The sequence below is a fragment of the Primulina eburnea genome, chromosome 11 (assembly GCF_022965805.1).
Source record: "Primulina eburnea isolate SZY01 chromosome 11, ASM2296580v1, whole genome shotgun sequence".
Lineage (NCBI taxonomy): Eukaryota > Viridiplantae > Streptophyta > Magnoliopsida > Lamiales > Gesneriaceae > Primulina > Primulina eburnea.
The window spans coordinates 39,190,516-39,203,095 of record NC_133111.1 but is presented as its reverse complement, the minus strand read 5'-3'; the positions used below and the strand labels follow the sequence as shown (position 1 = coordinate 39,203,095).

At 33.3% G+C, this 12,580-nt stretch overlaps 1 protein-coding gene across 7 annotated transcripts; it reads right to left on the bottom strand.

Moving 5' to 3' along the window:
* Nucleotides 1–5,371: 5,371 nt before the first annotated feature.
* On the bottom strand, nt 5,372–12,404 carry LOC140805933 (probable ADP-ribosylation factor GTPase-activating protein AGD14). 7 transcript variants are annotated; one of them, XM_073162302.1, is made up of 13 exons: nt 12,049–12,404; nt 11,612–11,673; nt 10,811–10,898; nt 10,677–10,738; nt 10,498–10,594; nt 9,930–10,358; nt 8,658–9,326; nt 8,397–8,525; nt 8,210–8,329; nt 8,020–8,106; nt 6,562–6,706; nt 6,434–6,479; nt 5,372–5,743 (listed from the first exon to the last, which is right to left on the bottom strand). In XM_073162302.1, exons 1-13 carry the CDS (start codon nt 12,142–12,144, stop codon nt 5,689–5,691), a joined length of 2,085 nt encoding a protein of 694 aa, XP_073018403.1. In that variant the 5' UTR covers nt 12,145–12,404; the 3' UTR covers nt 5,372–5,688. The 7 variants fall into 7 exon arrangements, with proteins under 7 accessions (XP_073018403.1, XP_073018407.1, XP_073018408.1 ...); XM_073162306.1 differs by having other exon boundaries at nt 6,607–6,706; XM_073162307.1 differs by having other exon boundaries at nt 6,607–6,706; nt 8,243–8,329.
* Between the last annotated feature and the right edge of the window lie 176 nt (nt 12,405–12,580).

Sequence of the window (12,580 nt, the reverse complement as noted above, 5' to 3'; positions counted from 1 at the left end):
ATAGTTATGAAATACATTGTAATTTTGATATATGAATGAAAAAATGAAGATAAAAATATAATTACAAAAAAATAGTTATAGATTACATAATAATTTTGATACATGTATAAAAAAATAAATAGAAAAAAGAAAGGAAAAAATCCAGAAATTGTATTGTAATTTGATATATGAATTAAAGAAATAAATAGAAAAAATACAGGGGAAAAACATAAATTGAACATGTTACTTTATGCTTAAAAAATAAAGACCTTATCTACTGAGATACAAGTGATTTGCATTAAAATGTTAGCATTTTATTAATATATATAATTATTAAAAGAAACAATGACATCAAAAATTAGCTACTCTAAGTGTCTCAAAATTAATAATATAATATATATTATATTTTAATATTGTACTTATATTTTTCAAATAATCCATATGATATTCAAAATTAGTTACCAAAAAAGAAAATATATGGTTGATTGATTTCAGTAGTATTTTTCAAAATACAAAATCCATGTATATTTCATTCGTAGAAATATTTTTATAAAAAATATGAAACAAGTTGTCTGACCCGACCAAACAAATTTGGAGTTTCGTGGAGGGAATGTTTATTTTCTACCCAATAATCTCTCAACTTCTACCCAATATATAATACTAATATTTGGACACACGCGTTGCGTGTTGTAAATAATACATTTTGGAGTGTTTTCGAGTTTTTATTGAGTTGATTCTGTCTTCTTGATGCAATAAATGTTTGACAAAAACTTGTGTGAGATGATTTCACGAGTCATATTTTGTGAGACAGATCTCTTATTTGAGTCATCCATGAAAAATATTACTTTTTATGCTAATAGTATTACTTTTTATTGTGAATATCGGTAGGATTAACTCGTCTCATAAATAAAAATTCGTAAAATCGTCTCACAAGATACTTACTTTAAATGTTTTGTGGATTTTCCGAAGCCCAATGTCTAAATACCTTATGGATTGAGTACTTAATTCACGACTTAAAATTACCTTTATAGGTCCACAAATTAAATAAAAATAAGAAATAAAATCATAAAAAAATTAAAATATAAATCCAAAATTAGTTTACTCCAACTCTCCTACTTCCATTTTTTCTCTAATTTTCGAATCCCTTTTCTCCACCATGGAACCATTTTTATTCCCTCTTAGCTTTTAATATTTTTACGTTTAATTTTTTGAAAAAAAATTAACACAGTTTACTTATTATTGAAATTTGTTTTATTAAAATATCGGTTCACAATTATTAAATTATTGTTTTCTAATCATTTTTTTAAACTTGATTTCTGTAAAATACGATGAAAACAAAAAAAATTGGTATTCCGTTTTATTCCTCCCTTATTTTAGATAATTTATTTTAAAACCATATCCATTAATTTTTTATTTTATGTTGTATTAAATTAATTTTATTTTAATAATCACCTTTTTGTTAGAATATATATGCATAGGATATAATTTTTTAATTCTAAAAATTAATTTTCCTATGGGAAGTGAATTTTCTACGTCCCCTGGTTGCACCCGACACACAGTACTAACGCCTATATTAATTATTCGATTCGATTCGGTTCGGAATTCTTTCTTGATAATTGATTGCTTCTTTTTAGAGTGAATTAATCACTTAACGCATGATTACCACAAGTATATGTTAGGAGTTCTTGATTGGCTTATAAACAAGTGTAGTAGCGATGAATTTATGGATGTCGATAGATTATATACAACATTGTATATGGTTGTATAATATATACACACATATACAATGTTTGTGATTTTGTCTCTATTTCATAACATTAGTGTTGTTGTATCGTTTTCTGACACTCAAGATGCATTGAGAATTTTAATTTTTTTTGTCGTTCAAAATATTTTTGAGCATCATATGATTTAAAAACATTTATAAGACGTTTAGAATATTTACATTTGCACCAAACTATTCTGAATTTTAAGCTGAGATAGTCATTCTTATATTTCTCTACACGAATTTACGTTGAGATTAGATCACCGGAATTTCAGAAATCCGACGAAAATGTCGGGCGGTGGAACGAAGTGACTGAAAATATTTTCTCCAAAATATAGGGGCGGCCGATTTTTTTTTGTGAGAAGAAGATGAGGAAGGATAAAAATTTATGCATAAAAGTTGCATTTTTTCAACTTTTAATGAAATATTTATAAATCTTAATTCATGATCCAATCATGAATCCTGCTTGAATCAGATAATGTAATTTCATTATTTAAAATTTCTTATGTATGTATTTTTCTTGAAAATAACATCCAAATCAACTATTTATAATGCGTTATCATCTATCTATTTTTGGCAGCTATCAATTTTGTGAACTCTTTCACTAAAACAAACCGTTCCACTATCTTCACTTAATTAGCTATTAAGCTAACTTTCACATCTTCTATTACATGGAATCAACTTATAAACATATTTATAATAAATCCGTTTGATCTCCATCAAAATAAAGTCGTCAAATTCAACTATTTGAAATTGACTATCTCAACGAGAACACAGAGGCTAATACTTGTATGACTTCAAATGGTTCAGAGATACAGCTAGCCGCAGGTTTACAACTTTACGTGATTCAGAACAAAATTTATTCTTATTTTGGCTTACTTTAATTAGTCTCATTTTTTTTCATCAACCCCTTGATCAAGGATGTCACAACTCAAGTATGATTGTACCTATCGGATCATAGTAAGAGCGCCTAGTAATATTGTTCCATGATCTCCTAGGCATAACTAATATATCCTGCAAGAACCTTAAGTTAAGGTTATCATTCAGTACGGTCCTTTCAACTCATATATTCCGATCGAACCTGCAGTAATTGGTATATCGAGAATTGCAAATGAATTCGATAACGATGTAATATATATTCGAATAATAACAGTTACATGATATGTGCATCCGAGGAAACACATTACAAAATGTACATGTCTTATTCTGTCAAGAAATTCATTATATTATTAATTCATTAGATCATATATGATATATTCACCTCTAGGCGAGTGGTGAATCACAGGCTACAATGCATTGACTCGTACATATTTCGAAACTATACTCAATCTCGTCATCTAATGAACCTCAATGAAGTCGCTGAACGGATCAAAGTGTATACTAGTACGTAGAGCATTCACATTGTCTCAAGTCAAATAATTAACGATGTACAACCATAATCACGAACTATTCCACTCGATAAGTGTTAACTACTTGGACAGTCCTATGAAGGGTTGTTTAGTACATCATTAATTGATCACTCATCTGTATGAATAGACATCTTCATACCTTTACCAATGAAACATAAAGTTTACAACACAAATATTAGTTTCAAACTCAAGGGAACTTTATTTTATTTTAGGCTGCTGAATCGACTAGAAACCATTGATTAGAATATATGGTACACCTCCTAATGAGTTCCATAATCTTACATTGTGAAACAAACCTCATGGTACATATATTATATTCAAGGATTTTATCTATGCTGCTTGCATGAGTATACAAATAAAGTAAATGTCATAACTGGATAAAACCGTAAAATAATATTAAAATAAAATTATTTAACTTAAAATTCAATAAAGCAAGTCACAAATTACCTCGTTGGATGCTTACTCTAACAATTACAACATCTAATTGTAACTATTTTTTGTTACGTGCGATTAAATGGTGTTTATTCATGAATTTTAACAATTGACGCCCAAGATTTTATGATATTATATCATATATTGATGACCGATAAGAATTCAAAACGATTAGTATATAACACTAAATATAAATTATGTACAATCAAATATGCATTATTGTTAGAATTCATAATATTATTGATGTAAGCATCTCCTACAAATAAAAATATAAAATTGATAAAAGAATAAAGTTCAGGAATATATGGTATGTTGGGTGCAATAATTATCCCAGTTTGGTAGAGTGATCGAACCATGGTGCATGAGCTGCTGTGCGGTTTAAAAGATTTGAGTTGTACTATTACTACTAGTTATAGCTTTTGGTAAAGCGGCAAGCGTTCGGTCCTACAATTAGTACAATCAAATATGAATTATTGTTAGAATTCATAATACTATGGATGTAATCATCTCCTACAAATAAAATTGATAAAAGAATAAAGTTCAGGAATATATGGTATGTTGGGTGCAATAATTGTCCCTGCTTGGTAGAGCGATCGAACCGTGGTGCTTGAGCTGCAGTTTAAAAGATTTGAGTTGCACCATTACTACTAGCTATAGATTTTTGTAAAGCGGCAACCGCTCGGTCCTACAATTGGTATCGGAGCCAAGGTCACGGGTTCGATTCCGATTGATTGCAAGGAGTGCAATTATTGGGAGCGAGAATGTTGGGTGTAATAATTGTCTCTGCTTGGTAGAGCGATCGAACCGTGGTGCTTAAGCTGCTGTGCGGTTTAAAAGATTTGAGTTGCACCATTACTACTAGATATAGCTTTTTGTAAAACGGCAAGTGATCGGTCCTACATGGTAGTTGATTAGAGTGATACAATATGAAATTCATTTTTCAAAATTGAATAGAAAAACACAAAAATTCACATGAGACTATCTCAATGTCAATTTTGTGAGACAAATCTCATATCTGCCACATAGGGTATTATTTTTGGCAAAAACTTGTGTGAGACGGTCTCACGGGTCGTATGTTTGAGACGGATCTCTTATTTTGGTTATCCATGAAAAAATATTATTTTTTATGCTAAGAGTATTACTTTTTATTGTGAATATGGGCAGGGTTGACCCGTCTTACATATTAAGATCCGTGAGACGATCTCACATGAGACCCACTCATTATTTTTATGTCTAAAGTGATATTTTTCTTTACACAAATTTTTTTTTAGTTATGTTATGAAAAATATCGTGTAATGTAATATATACATATTTAAATGAAAAGTATTTGAATCATTATAAATATGATTTTTATTTTCAAAGTATTATTTTTTTAGTACAAATATCATTTTTTAAATCAAATTCATAATATTAGATCTCCATTTAACCTCAATCTTGACGAATGAGAAGACTGCCGTTTTTGTTGCTGCATTGTTTCAGCAAGTAGTCATAAAGATATTCTTAAGATTCATACTAAATTGAAACCACTTTACTCGTTTCAAAGGGCCTTAGTGGCATATATTGCCATAGGATTCTCTAAATAAATTTACCACAAGGTTACATGTACTTCAGGCTTAGTGGCAATCTACTTCATGTTCGGTTGATTCAATAGTAACACTAGTTTTTATGGTAGTATAGTCAGTGATCTTCTCACTGTCATCCAAACAAAATCAAGATTTTAGTTTCACAAACACCATCAAAATGGAACAATTTGAGGATAAATATTTTGTAAATTAAGAACGAGAGGCCAAACCACAAATACATGTATTCATTATCATCCACCACACGAAAGTACATGATTAACTAGTTTGGACACAAATAATATAAAACCCAAACCCTCTTTCAGCGGCATCTCCATTTATAGTAAGATTCCCAAGGCCAGCACAGATGTCTATCGCACAGGCAAAAACGAGGCACGGCATTGCGTAGCTTTATGTTATTTATCAACGAATACAAAAATAAAAATAGAGAACAATGGAAGTTTGGCAATCTACGGGAAAGAACAAATGGCCTAATGGCTAAAAAAGATACGATAGAGCTATATCAAATGAAATACGAAGTTGTGTGCTATGCAAAAGGGTTGCCTCCGATAGATGCTACAGGGCCTTGAGCGGGGACAGTCCTACAAGAATAGCAACCAAAATCGTAAATGACTTTGTGGTATAAACTGCCACAACATTCACTCCACACTCCATAACACTGGGTACCACATTCATAAAGTCAACTGATTTCTAGCTCATTTTACATTTTTGATTCAGACAAGTAAACTTCACTTCGTCGCCAATTAAAAATTTCTTTTATAATCTCATCAATACATATTAAACATATGGGTTACCCCAATCAAAAAAGAAACACCGAGTTTATTCATTGATCAAATAAAGCTGACAAAGTAAACGAGGGAAATAAAAAAAGAAAGCCCAGCCATCATTATTCTGAGTTAAGTGCTGAAACAATTGCGGATGGGTGACAAATGCACATCTGTTGCCTAACTTCACAACTTTTACAGATTAAATCACCCAACACAATCTTGTTTTCTTACTAAATATTAACTAGTACTACTGACGCCTGCGGGTAGGAGTGGGGCCAGATGCTTGGTTCTCCTCAAACAAGATATTGGATTCGATTATTCTGAATAGGTAAAAATTTAGCAGACTAAGATTTAAATATAATTACAGCTATTGAGACATTACAATGCATCCTGACAAATTTGTATACGAACCTACGACAACCAGAATATAAAACTGAACATTACACACCAAAAAGAAATTAGTCGTGAAAAATAAAGCAAAGGAAAAAAGTAAATAAAACTTACGGTATTTGAGTGCTTGGCGTTTGACCTGCCATAAATCCCAAAGACCCTGCAAGAAGTGGAATAAAATATAGTCAGGTGAGATACACCAGGACAATGAAATAGATAGCAATCAAACAAAAATGTATTACCACTTGGCGAATCAAATGTAACTCCACCAAGGACATAGGATGCACCTGAATTTTGGGGAAGCCAGGACGGACTCACACCACCAACATAGGAGGTTGGCATCGGGTCATTTGGCAATGCAGCCTGCAAACAGCCCATTCCCCAAAACTGCAACCAAGTATACAACATCATGTAACTGGAATACACCCAGCCCAAATATTTGGCAAGAAAAAATATATGAAGGCATCAGAAGATTAGGCAGAAATGAGAAAAAGAAAAGGAAATGTTGCATTTCTTCGAGTTCGTGGCAATTTTACTTGCAATTCTTGTTATTGTTTTACTACGACAATACATTAACAACTGTACAAATGACAAACTGATCGAAAACACAACTGAATCTGCAAGACCGTAATGATGGACTGATTTCATTAGAGAATTAAAAATCTCGTCGGCATGCAAAATAAACAAATCGAATTGGCTAACGGATTTTTGATCTGGGTCGAAAAGTATTTAATTCGCATTCGAAATTATCAAATTCGAGCTTAACTCGAGCACGTTCAACTTTTTTCGAGCTGAATTCAAGCTCAAATTATTTTATAACGACTATTCGCACGCCTGAAATAACGGATTGATATCATGTAGACTTGTAAAACAAATCAAATTGGCTCGCGAGTTCTTTGAGCTGAATTGAAAAAATTTCAATTTGTATTCAAAATGATGAAATTCGAGTCGAACTCGAACATGTTTGAATTTTTTTCAAGCTGCATTCAAATTTAAATTATTTTATTTAATAGTTCCCAAGTTGTCCGCTATCTTAAAATTTCTATTAAAATTATCCAATAATATAATAAAAATATATTTCGAATCTTTCGAGACATTATTTTCATATAATAGTTCAAATAATTTGCTAAGATATTTTGAACCAAGCTCGAACTGGAACTAAATCCAAGCTTTAAAGTTTTATTCACATTCGGCTCGATTCAATTAATATACACCCCTAGTCTTAAAGGCAATGAAATACATGGCTACTAGTTATTTAACTCAGTAAAACAAGTCACTTGGAACACAAAGTTAGGTATGCAGATTTCTTAGGGATGCTTCCAACTAGATAGGAAAAAATGCAAAAAGAATAAGGATGTTATGAGCTACAAAACCCACCCATCCAATGTAGCCAATTAGGGAAAAAAATCACACCAAAGAAAAATATCTAGAAATCAAGTAAATAATGCTATATTACCAATATATCATGGGTACATATAAACACAACAGAAGCTCAATTTGCAAACATTCAGGCCTTTCCATGCACTTCCAATTTAATGCATCACATAAAATAACAGACATAATTATCTCTTGTTTCTGTTTAGAATGACATCGAGTATAATTGTGTGAAAAGACCACAATCATAAATCAAACAACCGAGGCATCCATAGTGACCCAACCTACTGAATCAAATCTATAGAGCATGACATGGCCAGACATACCGTACTGCCAGATTCAATTTCAGAATCATATGGAAGATCAAATGGATTGGTAGGCTTCATATCAGTTGCAAGTGGATGCACTCCAGCCTAACAACAAAATAAATTATATCACAAGAATTCAATATATAAATGAGGATCAAGAATGGTTATAAAACATCATTAAGCTCAAGCAAAGTGAAAGGAGCAAAACCACTGCAGGAGCCATGCAGGAATCATGCAATACCATATTATTAAGGTGTAATGATAAGCTAGAGGATGGAGGTTCGCTGCCATCAGAAGTCCCAACATTTCCACCATTATTATTCAAAGCCTGCAATTATAGAAATCTTCAAGTAAGTTCAAAATACACAACCATCAAATTCACAAGGGGTGTTAACAACCTCATATACACCAAAGCCAAGGGGTTTATCAATGTCCAAAGCATGATGGCCTGCAGCATGTTCGCCACTTTTTGCCATGCTGTGGAATGGCAGAAGTTCGGCAGGATCTTCAAATGCATTCCATAGCTGCAATGTAGCGAGATTCAGCCCAGATAAATTTTTAAAATTATAATCAGCCTGAGGTAGTTTCATATATGCCTAACCTTGCCACAACTTACATAAAGTCCTCAATGCTAGACAAAATAGGACAGTGCTTACATGTGTTATATTTGGGTTTCCTTCAGCACCTTCTGACCAAAAAGTAGGTCCCGCTACCAATGGTTCATGACTGACAAATTCTTGAACGGAAGAATTCTGAACAAGTGAAAAAGGGTTGAGGCTTTCTCGAAGTGTTCCATCAGAAGGTGGCAATGCAGCAGCGGTAGAATTTCCTGTACTCATAGGCAGTATGTTCTGAGGTCTATCAAATGTCGCCCATCCTGCATTATTTGGCATTACCACATCAGAAGTCTTTGAATTGAAAGATGGAGCTGATTGTTGCTCAGGTGGCACAGCAAACAAGTTTCCTGCTGATGGTTGAAGGGCTTGCGATGGTTTCGGCTCATCCGCAATTGGAACCGAAGCAGGAAAACGTTGAAAGAAATCTGTAAATTTAGCTGATGTCGACTCTTGCTTTTGAGAGTTACTAACAGTTGGGTTTGGAGAAGCAACAATCTGCGGTGCAAAGGGAGCACCGAACAGGTCCACATTGTTGAATTTTCCAGACACGGAAGATTGCAATGGATGAGGGGAGATTGAAGTATTATCATGGAATATTTCAACTTTATCGGATTCGAAAGCAACTTCCAGCGAGCCTGTGGAATTGCCTGATTTGAAAGACATGGAATTGATATCATATGATCCAACGCTTCCCAAAGATACTGTCCTCTGTATAAAAAAATATTGTCCAATCAGGCCGTGCAAGGCAGTGGCAACCACAGAATGCAAAACAAAACCGTGGCCATAAAGTAATAGAGTAATGACAATTAAAATAGAGTAACTAGTCAGCCTAAAAGTATGTCACACTTCAAGAGATAGATGGATTAGAGAAAGTCTTTTTCCAACATCTTTTTCCAACATCGCTTGGTGACAATAAAATGAAAAAAGGGAGTTCGTCCGAGTTGATCATGAAGGATGTCCAATTTATGATAAATCATTGTTTCTATATGGTGACGAGGAAAGAGGGAAAATCAAGTGAGGTGGAGATTGTGAGGGAAGACACTGGCATGATATGTTACAATTTACATCAATAAAGTTTGAAGGGTCAAATTCTTCAAATATCAGATACATACCATTATCTGACAGTATAAAACACTGGCAAATTGCAAGTGTTCCACACCTCATGTAAACAAATATTGAGCTTTTGCTCCTTTTATGGGATAACAGACATGTATTTGCAAAAGTAGATCCCAAAATCAACAATACAGCAACGCAGCAAGACATACAATACTTCTAAATTACAGTTATCACACTGTAATGTAGAAAGACAACCTGTGGATGCAATGATATTCCTCCAGCATTTCTGTTACTAGCATCAAATTTAGGTATAGCTGCATGATGCTTTGGGATTTCTCTTGAGATTTCACCACTTGGACTCTCAATTTCTCGCTGAGATCTCGGTAATGATGCATCTGATCTGAATGGATCACCTCCACTAGAAATAGAAAAGTCAGAAGCTCTGGGATTAGAACCTTCATTTGCAAACCTATCGTCACTTGTGTGATCGCTAAAACGACTAGGACTAAGGAAACCAGAGAGTTTTCCCTCATAAAGGCCTCGATCTGACCCGGGCTTTCTAGTGAGAGCAGGTGCATGTTTCCCATAACGCCGTTCTTCATATTGAAAATCATATGGTGGACTTTGGGAATATGAATGATACGAACTTGCACGCCTTGTGTCATCTTCATGGTTCCTTAAACTCTGGAAAAGACGGGTCTTATCATCATGAGTTTACATTCAATGTCAGTGAAATTTACTGTGACCAAAATAAAATTAGCAGCCTCGCAAACAAGCCTTCCTTCAAAATTCTTAAGAATAATTTTCAAGTCAACAAATTTACCTGTGGATCTTTAGGAGGCCTATCAGATGGCTTTTCCAGAGTATACTTTTTTTGGACATAAACATTCTTTATAAACTCACGAACTTTATCAACATTGCTACAAGACAGAAAAATGATCAAATGTCAGTTATTTGAATTACACCAGGTCCTTTTTATCATAAAACACGGTAAAATAAAACCTATTATCTGGAAGTCTCTGCCTCTGTGGATCCCATGCCTTCAGAAACAATTCCCTTGCACGCTGGATCATTGATATCTTGAGTTATCACATAAGAAAATAGTCTGTGAAAAACAATCAGGAAAATGTCTATACCTGATTACCACCATTTTGAAGAGCCTCCACTTCCTGAGAAGTAAACTTAGCCATTGAAACAGACTTGACACGATGAGTAAACTCACGACTGCAACATAAACAGAGTGACATTTTTTGTACTCAATATGTTGAAATAAATTTTCCAACCAAAAATTTAATCTATCACCAAATATTGACAAAAATAAGAATTTTGCTCTGAATTAATGAAATTTATGAGGTAATGACCAAAATATACCATGAATTCTACATAAAGGATACATAACATAACTGGACACATGCTTTCTAAAAACCTGAAACGGATAGCTCGCAAACGTAGAATCAAACATTGAGTAACAATTATTAACAATTTTTTTCCTGGTGCTCAACTAATGCCATTATCAGCATTTAAAATTAGGTGCCTTCAACATATTTTCTAAAATCATGTTCTCGAAATCACTGACTTCTGTCTAGAAACTTTTCGTTAGCAATTACCTTTCTATATTTCTTACACACGCTCTATACCCCTAATCTATACCAGAATATCGAGGCAAAGAAATGTGAATCTGTTTGGGCATAGATTTGAGACACAAAAGAGATTAATTTGATAGGGGAAAATTGCCGAATTTGAGCAAATATATCTCGAACACTTCCATTCCTTCATATCAATAACAGCTTGAATGCTGAAAAAACCATGTCAATGTTAGAGTGTAAATATTTCACTTGAAATGAAAATATAATCAATGCGGTGCTCTACTTAATCAGAAAATCAAAAGATAGTGAGCTATAAAGAAAGTTGATTGCTCTGTAAAAGATGGTACTCACTGTATTCCACTGCATGTCGTACAAACAAACGTCCAGAAGTTTGTGCACACATATTGAGGACCCTGCACCCAGAAATAAACTTGACATACAAACCTAAACACTAATTGACTCTAAAATTTGGATCACAAGTGCACAAATAAATAAGCAAATCTGATTATCCCAGATTTTCATTACAGCTAACCAGAAATCACTTCAACTCCCCAATTTAAAAATTATACGATTAAGAAAATAAATGATTTTTTTTAAAATTTTAAAATTTCAAAACAACTTAAAATTATATCATTTTTTGTTCTGTAAAATCAACCAGAGGCTTCACCACCTTACCCCGAGTAATAATCCTGTACAAAAATAACTTACAGAAATTATTAAATTCAACAAATTGAACCGAAGAGAACCAGAAGCTGGTCTCAATTAATAAAAAAAATAAAAACAATTACCAAGCTGTTACAATTAATGCATCGGCGATTCGGAGGGAGCTTCATCAGACCCCTAATAATCTTTTCATTCTTTTCCTCTTCTCTCTTGGTACTCATTTTCGAAACCTCCAATCCGCAACTCGAAACGAAGAATTCAAACCACAGTCCTCTCCCTCGAAAACTTCAATACATATATATACAACACAAAATAGGAGAGGGAAAAACCACAAGATTCGAAGCCCCAAAGCTAATAATTAAAGGAGAGAGAGGAACTATCAAAATATGTTCAATTTTTTGAATGGGATTGAGAGAACGGACTTCGAATCATCCCCTCTCTCTCCACTTTGGGGGATCTTCAATTTTGTTAATGCTGCTAAATCATTGTACAATTATTGCCGTTAGAAAGTGCTAACGCCAGAGATACTTACTTGGATTGTTCGATGCGCTTTGAGGATTTTGAGTTGGTTTGGAAGGTCGGGTTCTATTCTGGCATTATTGTTTTCATACCGTAATTATCATCAAACCCTTGTAATTTTGTTATTTGCATAATGTC